Source organism: Pristis pectinata, chromosome 5 (genome assembly GCF_009764475.1).
Source record: "Pristis pectinata isolate sPriPec2 chromosome 5, sPriPec2.1.pri, whole genome shotgun sequence".
NCBI lineage: Eukaryota > Metazoa > Chordata > Chondrichthyes > Rhinopristiformes > Pristidae > Pristis > Pristis pectinata.
The window spans coordinates 82,316,306-82,340,334 of NC_067409.1; the positions used below are offsets into that span (position 1 = coordinate 82,316,306).

At 41.8% G+C, this 24,029-nt stretch overlaps 1 protein-coding gene across 2 annotated transcripts in view; it reads right to left on the reverse strand.

Annotated features, from left to right (window-relative positions):
- The window catches only part of LOC127570606 (doublecortin domain-containing protein 2-like), a 131,760-nt gene extending 114,982 nt beyond the window's left edge, over positions 1-16,778 (reverse strand). For both annotated transcript variants that reach the window (XM_052016315.1, XM_052016314.1), the window contains exons 1-2: positions 16,339-16,778; positions 9,656-9,707 (exon numbers count right to left, since the gene is read on the reverse strand). In XM_052016315.1, coding sequence (XP_051872275.1) covers positions 9,656-9,707; positions 16,339-16,625 — 339 coding nt within the window. In that variant the 5' untranslated portion in view covers positions 16,626-16,778. The remainder of the gene's footprint in view (positions 1-9,655; positions 9,708-16,338) is intronic.
- Positions 16,779-24,029: the final 7,251 nt, after the last annotated feature.

Sequence of the window (24,029 nt, forward strand, 5' to 3'; positions counted from 1 at the left end):
TACCAATACCTAGAAAGACCTAGCCAGCCATTGCTTGTGCGTCTTCAATTCACACATCATCCAGACTTGGAAATACATTTGCTTATTCTAGAACAGCCCACTTAACAACACTGTGGAAGTTCCTTTGCGACCAACATTGAACTGGACCAAGAGTGAAGTTCCATACCACTTCTGAAGGGCAATCGGTGATGTTCATTATGTTCCGATCTCCCATGAAAATAAAGAGGAATTAGAATCCCCATGGCAACACAGTTCCCATATTACCTTTCCTCAACTGCTGTTCATCACAAATCATGAAAACAAGAACCAAACAAGTCAACATGCCAATCTATATCTGATGATTAACAAAACAGTACAGTAGTTGACAAATCACCCTTGTGCAAATCCTGAGTACCTTTGACTGTCCAGCAATGCAGGTCTGCCCCAATGGCTGCAGACAAACTGGTGCAGGGCTGCACTCTTGCAGTGGAGGAGGCTGCAAATAGGTGTGAAGGGGAAACTAGAGCCACCCCAAGTTCTGAGAAGCATTGCCAACATTCTGGGCTGTGGGATAGGATTGGTCACAGTGGGATCATGAGTGCTAGCCTCCTGAAGGCTTATTCTCCAATGAGTCACTGTCACTCCTGTGAGGCATCCCTCAGCAATCTAAGTAACCCGGTGACATGACTGTAGCATCCAACGAGCATCTGTGGCAACATTTGGTGTATTCACAGGGTGCAGCTTCAGGCCTGCAATCACTGGCTGAACCCAACTGGGGCTGATCAAAGTAACAAACAATCTGCTGGAAGAACTCAGCAGGTCGAACAGATTCTGTGGGGGGAAAAGAATTGTCAACGTTTTGGGTCGAAATCTTGCATCTCTTGTGTCTCCATTAGGCTGATCAAAGGACAGATTCTCATTACCCACAACCATTTGTCATTGCACACCTTCAGAACACTTTGCATATGCTATGACAGATCAGGTGCAGCAAAACACACCCCAATTTTCAGTAGAAGAGATGGTCCTCCACACTGGAGGTCTGGGAAGACTTGCAGATCAGCAGTGGGAGGATTGGCCAAGGAGATAATTACCTGAATGGATATTGCTGCAGTGATGAGAAAAGTTTAATGAAGTCACAGGCATAGTTAAGGTCAGCTCTAGTTGGGTCCAGTTGGTGTGAGAAAGCACTGAAACTGCACCTTCTGAATGCGCCAAATGGTGCAACTGATGCTGGTTGAGTGCTACATTTATCTCACTGAGGGCCAAGTACAGACATAGTTAAGTCTGTCTACATCAACGGTGCTGAGGTCAAGAGGGTTGAGAGCTTCAAGTTCCTAGGAGTGAACATCACCAATAGCCTGTCCTGGTCCAACCATGTAGATGCCATGGCCAAGAAAGCTCACCAGCGCTTCTACCTCCTCAGGAGGCTAAAGAGATTTGGCCTGTCCCATTTGACACTCACCAATTTTTATCGATGGACCATAGAAAGCATCCTATCTGGATGCATCACGGCTTGGTATGGCAACTGCTCTGCCCAGGACTGCAAGAAACTGCAGAGAGTTGTGGACACAGCCCAGTGCGTCACAGAAACCAGCCTCCCCTCCATGGACTCTGTCTATACCTCTCGCTGCCTTGGTGAAGCAGCCAGCATAATCAAAGACCTCACCCACCCGGGACATTCTCTTTTCTCTCCTCTCCCATCAGGCAGAAGATACAGGAGCCTGAGGGCACATACCACCAGGCTCAAGGGCAGCTTCCATCCCACTGTGATAAGACTATTGAATGGCTTCCTTATACGATGAGATGGACTCTTGACCTCACAATCTACCTTGTTATGACCTTGCACCTTATTGTCTACCTGTACTGCACTTCCCTATAGCTGTGACACTTTACTCTGTATTCTGTTTTTACCTGTACTACCTCAATGCACTCTGTACTAACTCAATGTATCTGCACTGTATAATGAATTGACCTGTATGATTGGTATGCAAGACAAGTTTTTCACTGTACCTCGGTACAAGTGACAATAATAAACCAATACATCTGGTGCATGTTGCATGTCCCACATGCATCACCACCAATCTCACCAGCCTCGTGCTCTTCTCTACAATGCACACCTTCAGCCTAACAAAATCCTTCTCAATCACCATCCCTTCTAACATTCAGATGCCTCACCACACCCTGCTATCTTTTCTTAAAAAACTTGACAGTGTTGATGCAGAGTTGATGCTTTCCCTGGTGAGGGTGTCTAGAACCAAGGATCACACACTCAAAATAATGAGTTGCTCATTTGGGACTGAGAGAAGAAGAAAGTTAAGCACAATTTTTCCTTTTTTCCTCCAAAGTTTCCCATATCATTTATGTGCAATTGAACATATATAATAATTGTCTTGGTGATCAAAGTAAATCCTACTCCACTTGGCAAGTGAAGAGCCGTTTTATTGTGCTATAAATCCCTGTTCTGTTAGACAGTTTTATTACAAGTATTCTGCAGCACTCAATAAACCAGAAAGCAACACAATGCAATTCATAGAAGCTGGACTCCAACAAGACTGTTTAGATTCCCATTTAAAAGCAGCTTGGAGTTCAATAAAGGACTGGTGATTCTGTATTATAAACCACTCTGCTCACCATTATGTAGTCATTGCACAAGACTTTTGCTGTGTATCCTAGGAGCCCTGTTCAACAGAAACTGTGTCTTCTATCAACACTTTGCATGTCTCTAGTGCTAACTTAAGTAGGTGATAATTGGGAGAGGTTACACAAATATTTGCCTCTTGGTTTTATTCCCATCAGTCCTGAACCAAATAAACAGCAGCCCTGAGAACAAAGTGTAAACTAATTGGTTACTAGGGAACTTACAGTCAAACAAAAACTAATCTGTTGGTCCAAGTGAATAGTTATTGAGATAAGACTGGCCAGAGAAATGCAATCAGACTAACAATCTCCCAAAATAGCTCCTTCTTCAATCCAAAACCAAAATGTTGTTGGATCATCTTCAACCACATAATGCTTTCTTTGTCTCTTTCCTTTTTCTTCATTCTATGGTGATGGATAAACCCAAATTGGAGGAGTAAAACATTCAAATATTGATACACCAATTTGGAATTGACAATCCACAGACGCTAATTTAAAGTGTAAGTAATTGACATTAAAAGGAAAATAGATATTACACATACAATGGTAATTATACCAGTCCAGACTTTTTTAAAAAAATGCAGGATTGCAATAGATTAGTTTCCTCAATAGTTCAACTCATTGTCACATTAGGAATGTCACTTCAACAAAATGGATGATTAATAATTCTGGTAATATTCTGTTGCCTAGAGTATAACAATAGAAATACATTCCTTTTCAAACCTCTGCAACAATCTGAATTTTACTGAATTTGACTTCCACTGCAGTAGATGTTTCATTATACATCAGCAAAGAAACATGAATCAAAACCCTGATTAAAAAGAGCAATCAGGTCCATCATTACAACAAGATTTGTTTAATTTGGCATCATGCTCAGCACAGATATTGTGAGTCGAAGGACCTGTTTCTGTGCTGTACTGTTCCATGTTTATGTATTTCCTAAGGCCAGGATTACTTGGCCAGGGCTTGGGCATTGGAGCACAGAATTTGGCGGGGGGTGGGTGGGGGGGTGGGCAATGAAGGATGGGAAAGTTGGGATCAATAGGAAACCGATCATCACCTGCTGGAGTGCAGAAGTGGTGGGGCGGGGGTTGGAGTTGGTGGGCAGGGGGAAATCAGATGAATGCTGGAAGATTGTTGTAAGAGCAGGGGAGTAATGGAGATGGGAGCAAGGTGGGGAGTGTATCAGTGTTTGCAGAGGAAGGGGACTGTTCAGAACCAGCATTAAATGTGAGAAAATCACAAGAGAGAATTCTAAAAGCTGTAGATGCTGTAAATCTGAAATAAAAACAGAAAAAGCTGAAAACACTCAGCAGATCAGGCAGCATTGATGGAAAGAAAAAGAAAGTTAACATTTCAGACTGGAACTGGGAGAAAATCACAGATCAAGGGTATCTCTGGAAATGTGGGTGTTTGTTGGGGAAGCACTTCAAGAATAAGGATGTTGTTCCACACCACTTCTGATGCAGAAATCACATCAGGGCACACGAGTGACACGTGGTGGTTAAGTTTCCCAAGTGACACAGAACAACCTGGAAATACGAAAATGTTAACATGTTTCACTGCAAAGGGAGAGCGGAAAAAGTTTCAATTTAGGATCACATAATGCTGAAAAAAAGCATTTTACAATTGAATTTCTGAGTAGCTGTAACCAAGTACAGCACCTCTGTAGGGTGTTTGGGACCTGAGGGAAAAGGCATAGCAGTTGTGTATTTCCTTAATAAATCAAGTTGAAGAGTCATTAATAAGCACTGAAGAATCGGAGCCAGGAGGTGTTTGAATAAGTAATGTAATGTCAAAGCAGCTTTGGCGAGATAAATAAGAGGCAAAGAAAGATTGAATTAAGAGGGATAAGGGGCAAAAAGTATCTTTCTTTAAATTTAAATTTCATTTGTTCTGAATCTCTAACAATAACTTAAATCTAAAGCATAAGATTCCACACGTGAAACTTAATATTCAGAGAAGCAATAATTAAAACTGCAGTGCCATAAAGTCCGCATGGCAATAGATAAGCCTAACTTATCTATTGAGATGAGATGGACTCTTGACCTCACAACCTACATTGTTGTGACCTTGCACCTTATTGTCTACCTGCACTGCACTTCCTCTGTAGCTGTGACTCTGTATTCTGTTATTGTTTTTACCTGTACTACCTCAATGCACTCTGTACTAACTCAATGTAAGTGCACTGTGTAATGAATTGACCTGTACGATCGGTATGTAAGATACGTTTTTCACTGTACCTCGGTGCAAGTGACAATAATAAACCAATACCTTGGTGAGCTTACTGGGAAGAAATAAGTTCAGCAATTTATCTTAGTCGTGTTAGCAATGCCACCTCCTTCAGTGAGCTGCCCTTGACTGTGCAGCTCCTGGAGCAACAGGGCATCCCAGACACCACCTTCCTGACTTACTCATTTAACTACTCCTTAAAATAATTACTGGAAGTTGCTTTCCAACTTGCACTCTGAAAGCAGTGAGATCTATTTGCCTTGTTATTATTTCTACACCAAATTCAGGCCTATTGAAGTGGTGGGTATCAGAAATTCTATGGGGAATTGTAAGTGACTGAAAGATGGACTCCATAAAGGGGTAAAGACATTTCAGTGTAACTCACTACATTTTAAAAGAGTGAGGAGAGGAAGTAGCCCTTTAATATTGGGTGCTAAATGCAGCAGGTGTAGCTATAGCTTGCAGACAATCTTGTTGTTGGAAAGTTGCAAGTGCCAGGGCATGAAATGAAAGAAATCGTGGACATGGAGCTAGAGGCAATATTGAAGATATACAAAACCTTACATAGGCCACAGTTGTTGGATTTTTGTACAGCTTTTAGGAAGGATACATAACAATGAACAGTGCAGCATCAATTCACTGGGAATGAAGCTTACAATTATGGAAAGAATTCAAAACTTTAGACATTGTTTGCCTTCCTCATCTGTATAGCAATTGTTGGTATACCCCAAAACTCCAGCACCACATCACCCATCAGCACTGAATCATTTTCACATGAGCACCTGGAGAGTCCAACTCCCCTTTTCCATTAGAACAAGCGAGTCCAGGGCTGTTGTTGTGCTTCATCAATGCACATTAGAAATCAAGTCCTGCATGAGAAGAAGCATCCAAATTACCCAGCCTTCTGAAGTGCTTATGAAATTCCAGCTTAATGAACGTTTCTGGTGGCCCATTTGGTCAGGTTCACGATTTCATCATTCACTGTCAGTCTATCTGAACCTCATTTGCTCTGAAGTGCATTGGGAATAACCTGAGGTATAAAAGGCTCAACAGAAATGGAAGCTCTTCCCTTTTGTGGTCTTGGGACTAAAATATTACCTTTCAATTATCCATAAATAGCTTTATTTCTTTATAAAACAAAGACCCAATAGGGTTAAAATGTCTATTATTCCTATCTAAGTGATGTGGGAGTACATAAACTATAATTAACAGCACAGACATCAGATATTATATAAATAAAGCAACAGCCAAATCCCCTCATCAGCACATTGGAATTTAAGGAAAACCCTGAAAATTCAGATACCGTACAATGAAAACCTATTGCAATTTTTCTCATTGTTTGTTTAGTTTCCAGCTATCTAGCTTACTGATTGAATTATTTATGCACAAATAATGCTGGGGTTAGTAGTCTTGCAGTTATTTAAAAATACAATCTTCCTGCAAAATTTTACTTTTCTTTTAGTAAGTTAACACATATGGTTTACCTTTACAGCAAAGCACCAAGTGTCATTTTGAAACACTGTAGAGAAATATTTTAGATATTCTTCCTGAGGCATTATGTTACCTTTAATCCATTCCTTAAATAGCAAAACATATTAGGAAACCAGGCAACAAATCAAGCAGTGGAAATACATGGTATGTAGAACAGAACCATTCCTTTATTACGCAAGTCTTTCCTGTTATATAACATGATTTAGTACTCCAATTTACAAGAAGTTGTTCAGTTAATTCTAATTCATGGATTTCAAATGCACAATTGTATTAATGCAAAGCCTTTAAGCTTAGAATTGTCTCCAGTTACTTAACCAATAGGTGCAAACAAAATGGATAACTGAAAGAGGGCAGATGGGAAGAATTAGCGAAATTGGAACAGAGATAAAAGTGTGCATAATAAACAAAAGATAGAGGACAGAACAGTTAGAAAGGTGAGGGCAAGGTTGAGAAAGTATTTGCAGTTATACTTAAATGTAATGTATCAAAGGAGCGGGAAGTGATCTAAATTAGCAAGAATGGGGATGACTAACGAGCAGCATATAGTAAGGCACTGGATTTATGCAAGAGATTTTTGGGACAAGTTGGCAAAGTTGTCATAAAACCTAGCCCTACCTTCCTTTCTTTGTAGATGCTGCCTGACCACCTAAGTGGTTCCAAAGTTGTAGATATTATTTCTCTGGATAAGTATGTGAATCTCAGACTAATAGAAAAGGAAATCTAGAATCTGTGTCTCCAAAAGACGGTCAGAGTTGGGTCAGTTGAAACTTTCTGGATCCCTAGAAGCCAAAGACAAAGGGTGCTATGGGTTGTGGAAACAAGGTGAGGAGATCGAACTAAGTTGCAAATCCATGATCAATCTTAATAGCAAAACAAGAGGCTAATGAACTGTTGCTGCTCTTATGAGTTTGGGTCCAAATGAGGGATTTTGCCTTGGACTTCAGAAGCTCTACAGCAGACCCAGAAATTTTTAAAGAGAAACAAGTCTAGTCACAGATTGTGTTCAAGTCACAAAATTCCTATATTTTCCATGACAAGAAGTGCAAAGCAATGAAATGCATAGTGGTGCTTTAAAGTCAGAGGAACAGGAATGGCAAATGAACCAGAAAAGATGACTATAAGCAACTTCCTGCAGATACTATAATCATTATCAGCCTAGTTCGAATGAGAAACAATAATAAGGTATATTAAACTCCAAAAGAGAAATATAGACTTGTATTCATGAGGAATGCAAAGGAATACCAATATATTATACATTTCTTAAACTATCAATTCAGTATTTTATATTTTTTTTAGCATCTTCTCCATCAGGCTTCATATTTCTCAGGAATGACAAACTTGGGCAGCATGTGATCCGAATTCAAAACCACAGTAATCTGCTTTGGGGAAATCAAAATATTTCACATATGATTCTGAGAAAGAGTTGATTTTAATCCATGAATCTGGTTGGCAACTGTTCCATGCAACTTTATTTTCTTAATCAAAATCCTTCAAATAGAATCTCTTTGATATACTGAAATTAATGTCATGTTCCTTCCTTTCTTGTGCCCTAATGGCTAATAACATTGCTGAATCATTGATATCACAGGCTCCCATCTAATAGGCTCAACCTAAATAGTCTTGCAGTTTGCTGCAGTTAAACCTTTCAATTACTTTTAATGTCCCCTCATTAACAACATACTCACCAATCCATTTCTCCCATCTCATTTAAATATTTAATAGAATAGTTTATAAAATTTCCATCATTATCAAATGTCAATCATCTTCATAAATTTGACTCCATGATGAAGTGTTACTTCCAATGCATTTGCTAAAGAAACTTGCTTCCCCATTCTCCAAAGGAGCATGATTATTTTAATGTAGGTTAAAGTTAAACACACTAATAGTCTCTGCCCCAAACAACTAAGCACTATTCATGCAGCTTATTATCTGTTATCTCAATAATTCATAAACTACATCAAAAGATATTTTGAACCGAATGTTTTGGTTATCTATTTGCTATCATTAGCATGCATATACAATTACCTTGGAATTGCTGGTTCAAATTCATATGTATTTACACCAATAAATTATAACTGAACAGGTATGATGCATGACAGAAAAATATGAATTAAATTGTTCTAAATATGTTTTGAAAATCCTTCAACTACTGTCTTAGTTTCTTGCAAAGCTGAGGACTTACTTTTTTGAGTATCATTCTGGGCAAAGCAAAAACCTTCTATATTACAATTGTTTGAAAGTATTTGCATGATAATATATTCTGAAACTTTGGGCATCTACCCTTCATCAGATCTTCATCAGTTCAGAAGGAAATATCATTCTGTCTTTTCTCTTGGCACTTCCATTCTTCTTAAGTTGATGCTGTGGTGTTAACACAGCTGGATCTGGCAAGAATCCAGAATAATATTGAATCATCCCAGAAAAGATCTGAGCTCTGTTACATTCTTAGGTGTTTTGGCCTTCATAATGCATCAACCCTGTCTTTGGCTGGCAGAGCCCATCAGCATACAAGTTCAGACCAAATGCACCCCCTCTAGCTCTACAAAACCACACTTGGATCTTCAAGTTTCATATTGTGGTGGCTGGTGGAGATGCTTCAGAACTTCCTCTAAAATACTTAGGCTATCCTCTACTTGGCTGTGGTAGTATGAAGATCAGCTTGGTTTCATCTAGCATCCCACTACTATGTGTTCTTTCTTCTAGCATGCACAGCACTTGTCCGAAACAAACACGTAGATAGGGATTGGTTTCCTTAACACCTGCAAACAGATTTCTGCTCCTTATATGTGGTGCTGCCCTCAGGACTAAAGGTTTGAGGTGTTGACATTTGACTACAGGGTTACATTTGCCACAGGCAAGGAATGGAATTGTTTGGCATTTCCAGCAGTATCACCGCTGAACTCTTGTAAACCAGATCAAATGTTGAGGCCCTTTGTGCCCAACAGCTTTAAACTTAAAATTGTGCCACATTGTTCTGGATTCACCACCAATAGAAATAGTTATTCTCTGTTAACTTATTAAGTCCTTCCATATTTCAAATATCTCAGTTAGATCATCCCTCAATCATCTAGGTTCATGAAAATAAAAGCTAAATATATGAATCTTAATAATTTAGGCTTCATAATTTAGTCCTTTAAGCCCTGGTATGTTTCTGGTGAAAATGGACTGAACCTCGTCCAAGGCCAGTGTAAACTTCCAGAGTAGGTGAGGTGCCCAGAAAAGAATTTTTTTTACATATATCTACATGTCTTTATGTAATAATAAATTAAAAATTGAAATACAACATAGGTAAACAGCAATACATTTTAGTACATACCTGGACATCTTTTGGCAGTGGCTTTGTCTTCTTTATTCCTATCTGGATATAACTGAGAAGAAGAACATTTGTGGTTACTCTCTATTCTGTAAATCAGTGATTAAACACAGTTTCAAAATAAAACAAAGTACAGTGATAACAGAGTGAAAGCAGAGCCACATTTGCCGGGCCTCTGGTTCTACAATGCTAGCCTAGGGAGACACATAAAAAGTCAAAGAGAATCCAAGGACAAATAAAACACAAAGGTGCCTTGAACAACTATGTGGAAAACATTTATCATTCACTTTGGTAGAAATGATTGAAAAGCCGAGGGTTTTTTTTAAAATGGTGAGAAACTGAGAAGTGTTCAGAGGAACCAGGGTGTCCTTGTACGTGAATCACTGATACTTAACATGTGGGTATAGCAAAAATAATGAAGGCAAACAGTATTACAAGAGGACTTGAGGACAAGAGTAAAGATGCTTTAATGCAATTAAAAAGAATTGTACCTGTAATTTTTCACACAGATCTGATCCCCTAACCTAAGGAAAGATATACTTGCAATAGAGGGATTGCAGCAATGATTCACCAGATTTATTTCTGAGGTGGGGTGCTTTGTCCTACCAGGAATATTAAACAGACTGGGCCTATAGTCTCTCAAATTAGAAGAATGGGAGGTAATCTCATTGAAACATACAAAATTCTTGTGGGACTTGACATCATGATGCAAAAATGATGTGACCACAGGCTGGGGTATATAGGACCAGGGATCACAATCTCAAACTAATGGGTCAGCCTTTGGAATTCTCTACCCAAAAGAGCTAAAGATGCTTTATAGCTGAGCATAATCAAGACAAGGATTGATAGATTTTTGGACATTAAGGGAATTGAGAACATGGGGTTAGTCAGGAAAGTGGAGCTGAGTTTAATAATCAGCTATGATCTTAATGAATCAGAAAGCAGGCACACAGAGCTGAATGCCCTATTACTGTTTCTATTTCCTATCTTCCTATTTAGAACTAACAACAGCAATTTTTTAATGTTGTATCTTTGACATAGATTTTAACATTTCATGAGGCTGCAATTAATTTGTATCTGATTTCATCGGGGATGTAATCAAATACAAATTAATTGCAGGCTAAAGCAGGATGATTAGAAGGGGCAATAAGCAAGGTTTGGTCAAAGCTGCCTTTTAAGAACATGGAGGTAGAGACACCTAGAGCATGGGTTCAAGTGGGAGATGAAAGTACAACCACAAATAATAGGGCAAGGGAGTGCAGAATGAGCAACAAGGTGTGCCATGGGAGTTATTGTGTTGGATAAGAACAGGAAAGAGAAATGCTGAGATTTAAACACAAGAATGTGGATATTAAATTGGAGCAAAGGAAGAAGGTGGTGGAGGCGGGTATGTTGGGGTAGTACAGACGTAGTTAAACAAATAATCTTGATATTAAAGGGAGGCTGCTTCTTGTACTTGTGATTGTCACTATAATTAGCAGCTTATTAATGCAATTGTAAGTGACATGGGAGCAGATTTGAAGGAAGTGAGGTTGAAAGGAAAAACGGGTAATTGTCAGAGCTGGTACTGTTCATGGTCTGGGAATTAAGTAGTCCATTAGATGGCAAGGTTCAGGTGTAGATGTGAACAGGGATGCAGGGAAGACATCTCCCTCATTGCTGACGCTCAGAGAGAAAAGATGAATCTTACTTTAGGATGAGATGGATAGGACAATGTGATAGTGGTGAATATTAATTATAAAGGGGTAGCAAGAGGGAATGAAAGTGGCAGAGAGTGAACAGTACGGTGTTGCTACCAGCGAGCTTAGTTTCCTTGCTACAATGTCAATAAGGCCGTGACAGCAAGAGCCATGTTTGTGAGGAGGAGGAGGAGGACATTGAGGGGAAATGTGAAGAGGTTGCAGTTATTGTTACTTCACTCATGAGTCATGGCAGTGCGGGGGGAGGGGGGCAATGATGAGTGGGAGACAAGAAATTAGGTTGGTGAAATTATCCCTTAATAACTGTACTAGGCAGTATAGTTTGGCAAGGAAAGTTTCTCTTGTCCCCTGATACAATGATGCATTTGAGGGCATTACTACCAATTCCTTCATGCTGACTAAAGAAAATAAATAAGACCTGCATTTATATAGCACCTTTCATGTCTTTCCTAGGACATTCTAAGATGCTGTACAGTCAATCAAGAACTCATATAATAGCACTGAGAGAGCAATGTAGAATTTAACACGTCAAGCTCCCACAAACAACAATTAAATAATGACCCATATTATCTGTACTTTTTTTGAGGAATGTTGATTGAGAGCTAAATTTTAACCAGGACCATGGAGATAACAGACTGCTGTTTTATTCAATAGTGCTATGGAATCTTTTACATTCACCAGGGGAAGAAACAGGGCTTTGGTAATGGAGTGTCAGCCTCAAGTTTTGTGCTCAGTGCTCTGAAGTGGGACTTGAACCATAAACCTTCTTATACGGAGGCAAGGATCTCGCGGCCCCAGCTCTCAATTTATGAGCCAAGTCACACACGATAACAACGAAATGCACTTTAATGGCCCCAGAGAAAATCAGTACTTTATCCATATTAGGAAGATGAAAAATGGTTTATTAATTTCAGCAGCAGTTCCATGGAGTTTTATTGTTTATTACTTGATGCAGCATATATGAAATGAAACAGTGCAAGACTGCTGGCCTAACTTGCTTTAATAGGTTCACACCCAAATTGCACTGCTGCTTGCATTGGTACAAAATGAAAACCATACCACATCAAGGATAGTTGGTCTACAAAAGACATGCAACAATCCACAGGTTGTCACAAAGAAAATTTACTTCAGTATTCTACATAAAACCATAAGAAGTAGGAGCAACTGTAGGCTATTCAGCCCCTGGGTTTGATCCGCCTGTCAACAACAGCATGGATGTTTCCACCTCAGCACCAATTTCCTGCCCTATCCCCACATCCCCTGACTCCTCTAATACTCAGAAAACAATCAATATCTCATTTGAATGCAATCAATGATTAGACTCCACAATTCAAGACAACTTTTCCCTCAATGTCAGCAAAACAGAAGAGCTGGTCCTTGATTTCAGGAAGGGGGTGGTGCACATGCTCCTGTCCACATCAACAGTGCTGAGGTCGATAGGGTTGAGAACTTCAAGTTCCCAGGAGTGAACATCACCAATAGCCTGCCCTGGTCCAACCACATAGATGCCACGGCCAAGAGCTCTCCAGTGCCTCTACTTCCTCAGGAGGCTAGAGAAATTTGGCATGTCCCTTTGACACTCACCAACTTTTATCAATGCACCATAGAAAGCATTCTATTTGGATGTATCACGGCTTGGTATGGCTACTGCTCTGCCCAGGACCGCAAGGAATTGTGGACACAGCTCAGCACATCACAGAAACCAGCCTCCCCTCCATGGACTCCGTCTATATTTCTTGCTGCTTCGGTAAAACAGCCAGCATAATCAAAGACCCCACCCACCCCAGACATTCTCTCTTCTCCCCTCTCCCATCAGGCAGAAGATACAAAAGCCTGAAAGCACATACCACCAGGCTCAAGGACAGCTTCTATCCCGCTGTTATAAGACTATTGAACGGTTCTCTAGTACAATAAAATGGACTCTTGACCTCACAATCTACCTCGTTATGACCTTGCATCTTAATGTCTACGTGCACTGCACTTTCTCTGTAGCTGTGATGCTTTACTCTGCATTCTGTAGTGTTTTACCTTGTACTACCTTAATGCACTGTGTAATGAATTGATCTGTTGAACGGTATGCAAGACAAGTTTATCACTATACCTCAGTACAAGTGACAATAATAAACCAATTCCAATTCTCCTGAGTAGAGATTCCCAGAGATTCCCAAACATTCCCTGCCCTCTGACTGAGGAACTTTCTCCTCATTTCACTCCTAAATGGCCTATGCCTTATTTTGAGACTATAACCTCTAGTTCTAGTCTCCTCAGCCCGGGGAAGCATCCTCCCCTAATCTGTCCTTTCAAGCCCTCTAAAAAATGTTGTATGTTGCATGGAGGTCACTTCTCATTCTACTAAACTCTAAAGGACAGATGCCTCACCGACACAAACACTCGTGTAATGAACCTGCCATCCCAGGAACCCATGTGGTGAACCTTCGCTGCACTGCCTCAATAGGTAAGGAGACAAAAATTGTTCACAATACTCCAGGTGTGGTATCACTAAGGACCTATATAACTGGTGTAACATCTTCCTCCTGTTCTCAAATCCACTTGCAGTAAGTGCCAAATGTACCAGTGTCTTCCTAATTGCATGCTACACCTGCACAGCAGCTTTCAATGACCTGTGGACAAGAACACCCAGGTAACTCTGAACATCCACACTTCCCATTCTCTCACCATTTAAGAGATATAAGCATTTCTGTTTTCTCCACTGCAGGCAGTCCAAAGGAGATTCACCAGGCTAACTCCTGGGATGAGAGGGTTGTGCTAGCGAGAGAAGCTTGACAGTTTGGGTTCATTTTCCTTGGAGTTAAGAAGAATGAGGGGTGACCTTATTCAAACATGTAAGATCCTAACAGGGCTCTATGGGGTAGATATTGGGATGTTTTCACTAGCAGCTGGTCATTTAAGGTGTGTGGAAATTTCTGCTCTCAGAGGGTAATGAATCTCTGGAATTCTCTGCCCCAAGGGTGGAGGAGGCCAGGTAATTAGATATATTTAAGGTGGAGACAGATAAATATATGAAAGATTGAGGAATTAAAGGTTATGGGGAATTGACACAGAAGAGAGTTGAGGCCATGATCATATTGAATGGGGGGGAGGGGGAGGGAGGGGAAGAGGGGGGGAAGAGGGGGGGAAGAGGGGGGGAAGAGGGGGGGAAGAGGGGGGGAAGAGGGGGGGAAGAGGGGGGGAAGAGGGGGGAAGAGGGGGGGAAGAGGGGGGGAAGAGGGGGGGAAGAGGGGGGGAAGAGGGGGGAGGGGGGGGGAGGGGGGGGGAGGGGGGGGAGGGGGGGGGAGGGGGGGGGAGGGGGGGGGGAGGGGGAGGGAGGGGGGGAGGGGGGGAGGGGGGGAGAGGGGGGGAGGGGGAGAGAGGGGGGGGAGAGAGGGGGAAGAGGGGGGGGGGAGAGGGGGGGGAGAGGGGGGGGAAGAGGGGGGGGGGGGGAAGAGGGGGGGGGAAGAGGGGGGGGGGAAGAGGGGGGGGAGGGGGGAGAGAGGGGGGGAGGGGGAGAGGGAGGCAGGCTTGAGGGACTAAGTGACCTTCTCTTGCTCCTATTTCCTTGTGTTCTTGTGGATAACCTCACACTTTTCCACATTGTAGTCCATCTGCTATGTTGAACTGACCATTCACCTTCCCACTTAACTTTGTTTCTTCAGCAAACTTGGAAATGTTTCATTGAGTCCCCTCAGGCAGATCATTGACAGGGATTGTGAATAGCTGGGGCCCAAGCACCAATCTGTGCAATATCCACCAGTCACAACCAACATGAGATCTAAAATCCTTACAGGAAGCAAAAAAATGCTCTTTCACTCAAGTTCATATTGTTATATTTTGTAAAGATAAATGATGGCAAAGTTACTGTAGGAATGCAGAATTTTAAAAATAACCTAAACATTGGCATTGCGACATCTACACAGCTTTTGTTCCATTGGCATTTTTGAAAATTATACCAATCTTTTCTTTCCACGGACAGAACTTACTAGAACAATAACATATTTAAATGATGACCTGTATTTCTGTCTTGGCTACTGATTGCGCATTGATGGGGTCTTGAGAACAATTATATTACTTAGAATTTACTATTATGGGTAATAATTATTACTTTTGCAGTTTATTTAATTTAGGAAGTTAATTAGTAAAAATGAAATGGTTAATAAACTTTTAAATCCAAATTATCATTAAATTCCAACTAGAGTATACACACCTGGAAGTAACTTAATTAAAATTAATTTTTCAAACGCTGAACTTTCACTTCTTTGTATTCTTTACATTATTTCGTTCAACTTGTTGATTAATTTATTTTCAGTGCAAACAACTTGCGTTTATCATTGCTGTACCGTTATGCACTCACTTCACTCGGCTTTCTGAATGGTGGAACGCACTTGGAAGCTGACGACTTTATTTAAACCCATCCATTTTACCAGCAAAAAAGTCGAAAACATTTTTTTTGGACAAAGAGATTGACTTTATACTTGACCTCATTCCATGACAATAAATAAGTACTACAGATAATAATTGCTGAACGACATGTTTCAAAGTCAAGGAACATAAATCCCTCTATTGACACATTGGGCATTGAGAATCCCGAGATTGTTCATCCGTGCAGATTTTTCTCTGCTCAACAGAGCAACATGGAACAAAAACAGCAGTCAGAAGAAAGATGTCAGATTTTCAGCAAGTGTAATTCAACAAGTCTTTGCAATAATTAAATATCCCTAAATATTGCGCATTAGTAGTGGATATTATGTCTGTATATAAACCTACACACGCATAGATGTATGCATGCACATAATATAGTGGCTCTTAATAGCTATTAACATAATATTGGACAAATATATAGGGCTCTGAATAAACATTTCGATCTCCAGCATCTACAGTTTTTATTTCTTTTCATTTACTTTGCATAAATCTTACGGCTAAGTATGACAATGCTTATTTCCAGTTTTATGTAAACAAGTGTGCCCTTGTTATGATCGCTCACTCACTCACTCGAGTTTCTTGAACCTCTCCTTGCCCCCGGCCACATACTGCTTGCCACTGTCCAGTTCCTCCAGCTGGTAGACGCGGTGGCCCTGCTGCGGCGTGTAAATGTTGCGGACGGCGCCGAACGGCGGCTCCAGCCCGTTGGTCACCTCCTTCAGGAAGGCTTCAAAGGTCGAGATCTGCCGCTCGTTGATCACGAACTTTCTGCCGGCGAAAAAGGGGTCCCCGTTGCGGTAAACCCGCACGCTCTTCACCGCCGGCTGCGCCAGAAAATTCGGCTTGGTCGTTGCCATAGCCAGAAAAAGAGATATAAGCTTTTCTACTTGACGGCGATCAGAGTAAAATGAATGTTACATTTGGATAGGGGGCTCTCCTAAACGGTGCGGGGACTGGAGTTGCCGCACGGTTACTGTATCGACAGCTGGCGGCGACTTTGAACTGTAACACGCCGCGGTGTCCGGGGAAACGGTGTATGTGCATTCTAGCGTCTCCTAGGTAACGCCGTGCAGCTCGGCCCACGTGGATTTGGAAACTTGGCCGCGCCTCCTTCGGCTCGGCCCCCTTCAGTCCTCTTGCTACAGGGCGTCTTCCCCTCACGTTGGCCCTTCGACTGATTGGAGCCCGGGTTTGGGGAAGGGCGGCAGAGCCGCGTGGAATTTACACACTTGCCCTCGAGTTCCAATGGAAGGCGCTCTGGTTACAGTTGGTCACTGGTTAATGACTAATGGGTTGCAACACAGGTCGATGACATTGTTGTGGTTGGTCCAGGGTGACTTTCTTCTCCTCCAGTTCTGTGGGTTCAAGAATGGCTGTCGAGCCCCAGGTGGACCCCGCTACAGGTGGGGGAGGAACTGCGTCAGGAGGCTGGTGAGTGGATCGTTTGGAAATGGTGCACTGCTTCCCTCATTTACGCTGTTTGCTGCGTACAAATGTGTTTAAGGTTCTCAGTGGCATCCCAAATACTTCACTTCCGGGCTAGGGACTTCCATGAGTCAATAGGGATGTTATCCTTTTCCAAGGAAACTTTTGAAGACAGCCATGAATCCTTTCCTCTGTGCACAATCTAATCTCTTGTGGCAGATCACATGGAACGTACAGCACAGGAACAGGCCTTTAACCCACAAGGTCTGTGCTGAGCGCGATGCCAAATGAAACTAAGTCCCTTCTGCCTTCACATGATCAGTATCCCTCCATTCTCGGCATATTCTATCCAAAAGCCTCTTAAATGCCACGATCGTATCTGTTTCCACCACTCTCCCACTCAGTCTTTACAGGCACCCACCACTCTGTGTAAAAAAAAAACCTGCCCCGCACATCTCATTTAAACACTCCCCCTCTCACCTTAAATGTATGTGCTCTAGCATTTGACAGTTCTACCCTGGGAAAAGGACTCTGACTATTTACCCTATCTATGCCTCTCATAATTTTACAAACTTCTGTCAAGTTTCCCCTCAACCTCTGATGCTCCAGAAAAAACAACCCAAGTTTGTCCAACCTCTCCTTATAGCTCATACCCATTACCAGATCCAGGCAGTGCCTGGTAAACCTGTTATGTACCATTTCCAACACTTCCACCTCCTTCCTGTAATGGGGCGACCAGAATTGCACACAATACTCCAAGTGCAGCCTTACCAAAGTTTTATATAGCTGCAACATGACTTCGTTACTCTCATGGTAGAGGGAGTTGTGGACACAGCCCAGCGCATCACAAAAACCAGCCTCCCCTCCTTGGACTCTGTCTTTACCTCTCGCTGCCTTGGCAAAGCAGCCAGCATAATCAAATCCAACCACCCGGGTCATTCTCTCTTCTCTCCTCTTCCATCACGTAGAAGATACAGGAGCCTGAGGGCATGTACCACCAGACTTAAGGACAGCTTCTACCCCACTGTGATAAGACTATTGAACGGTTCCCTTATACAATGAGATGGACTCTGACCTCACGATCTACCTTGTTGTGACCTTGCACCTTATTGCACTGCACTTTTTCTGTAGCTATGATACTTTACTCTGTACTGTTATTGTTTTTACCTGTACTACGTCAATGTACTCTGTACTAAACTCAATGTAACTGCACTGTGTAATGAATTGACCTGTATGATCGGTATGCAAGACAAGTTTTTCACTGTACCTCAGTACAAGTGACAATAATAAACCAATACCAATACTCAGTCCCCCGACAAATGAAGGCAAGCATGCCATATGCCTTCTTTACCACCTTATCTACCTGCGTGGCCACTTTCAGAGAGCTATGGACTTCGACCCCAAGATCCCTCTGTACATCAAGGATAAACGATCATAGAGGATATATTTCAGGAGTCTGGTGTCAGCCATGACTGCCCATCAGAGCCAACAGTATAATTATGGCCTTGAACATAGAACAATTACAGCACAATTCAGGCCCTTCGGCCCACAAAGCTGTGCCGAACATGTCCCTACCCTAGAAGCTGGGGCTCTAGGCCTGGGAGAACTCGTGGGCATTGCTTTGCTTATCCTACCAGTGCACTTAAGAGGATTAGAGCAAAGCATCTCCCCAGTTCCGTGAGGTGCCTCCTGCAGGTGGTACTTGTCAGCAGGGTGGGAATCACTGCTGCCTGCTTTATGCTGGGTTTGAGGTTTGATCTTCAAACACTCTTTTCCTCAAAAGGCCAAAGACTGTTACTATAGAAACCAGTAAGAAAGTGTCATATGACATGCAAATAAAAAAAGTGAGAGTGAGGAACAAAGACACACATAGATAAGGAGGTAAAGAACATTGGAGTGCAAGTAAGCAAACCACTAAAAGTAGACTTTTCCTCTAGGTTTCAGGGTATATGTATGATTGTCAACCAAAATCTGTTGGTTGAAACCCAAGTCCCCCTCTTCCCTCCATTGAGGCCCTGGGTTTAGGGGTGCCAGTTGAGCTATTGGGGCTGGAAAGTGTTGAAATTGCACTCTATTGGCTCCAGACGCAGACAAGGTCTAACCTGACATCATCTGTACATGGACTTGACTGAAAACACTGTCTGGAATGGTTGTTCTTAACCCTTCAAATACCACAGTGTGCAATGTGCAACAACTGCAATAAACTTTTTAGACCTGTTTGAGACTAAACAACAATAACGCCATACTATTATTTTAAAGTAGACACCATGGCCAAGAAAGCTCACCAGCACCTCTACTTCCTCAGGAGGCTAAAGAAATATGGCATGTCCCCCATGACACTCACCAACTCTTATTGATGCACCATAGAAAGTATCCTATCCAGATGCATCACAGTTTGGTATGGCAACTGCTTGTGACCACAAGAAACTGCAGGGAGTTGTGGACACAGCTCAGCACATCATGGAAACTAGCCTCCCCTCCATGGATTCTGTCTACACTTCTCACTGCCTCAGTAAAGCAACCAGCATAATCAAAGACCCCACCCACCCCGGACATTCTCTCTTCTCCATTTTCCCATCAGGCAGAAGATACAAAAGCCTGAAAGCGCATACCACCAGGCTCAAGGACAGCTTCTATCCCACTGTTATAAGACTACTGAACAGTTCCCTAGTACGATAAAATGGGCTCTTGACCTCACAATCTACCTCGTTATGACCTTGCACCCTATTGTCTACCCGCACTGCATTTTCTCTGTAACTGTAACACTTTATTCTGCACTCTGTTATTGTTTTACCTTGTATTACCTCAATGCAATGAATTGATCTGTATGAACGGTAAACAAGACAAGTTTTTCACTGTACCTCAGTACATGTGACAATAATAAACCAATTTACCAGTTGACCAAGTATTGACATGTTTATTTAATGATTCCAATGGCCTTAGTTTATCTTGTGTGTTACTATTATCACAATGCATATCCCTGAAAACTAGCTATTATTGTTGACCAGCTATAGTTTTCCAAGTAATTTTCTTTCATGTTTTCAGTTACATATCCCATGTATAATCTCCACAGACAAATAGTGAAATAACAAAGCAAAACTGTTACAGTTACTCTATACCATGTATCTGTTATTCATCAATGACAGTGTGGTTAATCCTGTACCTAATGCCCTGATCTCAGTATAATACTGTTAATCTCCCTCCGTCATCAAATCTTAATAACGTAGGCAGATGATTAACAGTGACATTATGACTTAAAGCAAAAAATAATTAAACAGTTTGGCCAAACTAAACTCATTCAAAGGTTACTTAATGCGATAAAACTAAGTGGCTAATTGGAACATATTAAATACTCTATGTGACTGATTTTGTAAAATAAAATTCTTCTCACATAACAGATTGGGGTAAACAATTGATTCACTTGGTACCCATGATCTGACTGCATAAAGTATGTTCAAAACAACAATAAATATTCTTTTAAAAATCTTTTATTTTTAAGGGGATGTTTGCATGAGGTGGAATATACTTTCTGCTTATTTAAACTCCTTAAGGTTATTTTCCACTCAGTGCATGAATGGAAACGTGCACTCTACTGACTAGAAATTGGATCGCCTTGTGTTTTTTTTTCAGTGCTGTGTAATCCAAAAATCAATTTAAACTGGAGTAAATTATTGCCAGTGATTATTTCTGAGTGAAATTGTGCCAATCACAAAAATAGTCCAGCACTTGTGGTTGTAATCCACATCATCATCTTTGATGCTTTCCCCGCTTCAGATCCAAACCCAATGATGTTGATGGTTTGCAACCTGCACATCAACCCTCTCCTGTCAAAATTGGAATCTTTAGGTCCTGTAAATGATCATTGTTTAACAGTCAAGAAAAGAACACAAAATCAATACACTACATTGTTTTAAGGGTCACTATCCTAACAATGGAACAGCTTCGGTTGTAGACATATCAAACACCTCCCAAAGTCCCCAGAGAATGCTCAGAGCAGCAAAGAGTACTTACTACAGAACTTAATTGATCATTTAATGGGTGACTCAGTGGTCATACCACAGGCAGCTCTGCAATACTTATATGGAAGGTTTGGGCTAGGTGTCACAGGCACCTCAGGGACAGTCAACCCATCAGTGCAGAAGGTACAGAAATGCGAAAACCATATGCACAAAGAGATTTTGCAGACACAAGATTCTACTTTATTGTTTGCTCAGGCTTCCAAATACTGCCATCACTGAAGTACATGACATTTTGCAGAATAAACTTCATCTACAGTCTTGGGCTTGGACTGAATTCACTGTGGAGATAAAGTAACCCTATTTCTCACCTTCCAAACCCCAGGATCAGTTGAGGCTGCTCCCATAGATCTCTGCCCTATAATCTCAATGAGACGTCACCAAGTTTTTTTTTACTCAAGGAAGAACAATTTTGCATACAATCATTCCAGTGAAAAGCAGGTATCATTGCATGCAGTGGGATTTGCCAGCATTTCTGGCTTCCCCAAAGCCCGGGGTATCATCTACTGCACTCGTGCCCTTCCAGAACCCCAAATGCTTCATTAATAGAAAGGGATTCTACTCCCTCAACATTCAGGTAGTTGTGACATAAATTTTCTCATGGTCAGTGTCATGTTTCCCAGAAACCCGCAGGACGTTTTCATTCTTTGGGAATGAGGGATGAATTTGAGTGGGAAAGGCTACCCACTACTCTCTTAGGTTCTGCCACCAGCGCACACTTTCATCACTCCAGCTACTGCAGCAATAGCCATGGCACGACCAGAACAAAAGTGTAGAAAGCCGTTATCCTGCGCAAAGTCAGATTCCATTGTCTATGTCAGTTCAGGTCACACTCCAGTTAACACCCAACAGGCATGGAAGCTTCATGTTTGTTCATTCCATAACCCAGCCAACAGGAGGAACCACTCATACCCAAGGAAAACCTGTCAGGAAATCAGGAGTCTGAGGACCAAGAGTCCCAAGATGAGGATCATCTGGACAAGTAGGAGGGGCAATCATACAAGCTGGATTGTCTCGCTCAGTACAGGGGGAAGGGAATGTCAGGCTGTGCAGTTAGAGATTCCCTTACAGAAGGATTCTCATGAGCACCCAGCAGTCACTGACTCTCCCACATGAGATGTGAACCCCTCCTAAATCCATTTCTATTCACCACCATGGTAGACCAATAATAAGCTGCACAGTCCTGGATGAGGCATCATTTTCCTTCACATACTGCTTTGAAAGTCCACCTGCACTATTTACATCACATTAAGGAATTAATCAGTGCTTGTTAGTTAAATGTTGTAGCAAAACATCTTTGTTTTCCGATGTATGTTTAAAGGATCTGAACTCCACATAGGAGGAATTCCAATCTGCTGATGTTAACGGAGGTCAAAACCTTTAGCACTTGGAGCACCTGATCTATATTGATGGTGGATATTCAACACTGTAGCCAAAACAGCTGACAGCAAAGCAGAAGTCAAGATATTTAGCAGATTGGCATGCAGAAGTTAGAAATATGCATTAAAGGCTTAACGTTCCAAGCCAATGAAGTCCACTCTCCTTCAATGGTAAGAAAACCTTAACAGAATTAATTTGGAGTCATGAAGCTGTTGAACCAATACACCATTCCAAGATCTCAATTGAAGCAATTGATCAGTCCAAGATGCATAATTGGCAAAGGCTGATGAAGAATCCAGGGAAGAATGATGATGTTTAATTCTATCAGATTCCCATCAGATGTGATTATTTTCCTGCCATTCTTCTCAAGGAATCACTTTTCTGACTAGCTCTCTCTCACCTGCTCATATAACTTTTATGCCCAGTCATAAATGAAATCTCCTAAAGGACAAGCTACATTGAATAGGTGTACATTTCACCTTGCTACCCTGTTCATGTTCTTTAGACACTAGTAGAAACCCTCTTTAAGACAATGCCATCAGAAGTCTTCAAAGAGCAGATACAGTTGAAGAAGCTGCGTGAGATGGCTGGCCGTAGGCATGGCTGAGCGTTCTGAGTTGCTGATTTCCTGAAGAGGTAGAGCAATGTCCTGATCTTGCACGTCAGGAGACCTCTCAGGGTCTGGGTAGCCAATTGTGCCCCAATCTGCTGGGACCCACACTCCACTACCACTGTTTCAACCTCCAGACTTGAAGCTGCGCTAGCTGACAGATCATAAACATGCACTTCTGGATTCCCACCTATAGGAAGGATGTCATTAAGCTGGGAGGAGTGCGGAAATGATTCACAAGGATGTTACCGGGATTGGACAGCTTGAGTTCTAAGGACAGGCTGGGACTTTATTTCCTGGAGTGTAGGAGGCTGAGGGGTGACTTTCTAGAGGTTTATAAAATCACGAAGGGCATAAATAAAGTGAATGGTCACAGTCTTTTTCCTGGGGTAGAGGAGTCTAAAACTAGAGAGCATAGATTTAAGGTGAGAGGGGAAAGATTTTAAAAGGACCTCAGGTACAACTTTTCACACAGAGTATGGTGGGTATATGGAACGAACTGCCAAAGAAAGCTGCAGAGGTGGATATAATTACAATGTTTAAAAGATATTAGACATGTACATTGGATAGAAAAGGTTTAGAGAGATATGGGCCAAATGCAAGTAAACTGGACCAGCTCAGGTAGACAACTTGGTCGGCTTGGAAACAGGCCATTCGGTCCGACTTGTCTGTGCTGCATTACTCCCTGACTTTACAAATTACAGATCTTTGATCACTGCAATCTTTCCTCTTCTCAGAATCAGTTCTCTGCGCAGTCAGAGCAGGGCTCTGCTCACGGTGGAGACGTGTGTGAATGGGGATGGGGAGATAGGAGGGAATATGTCTCAGTC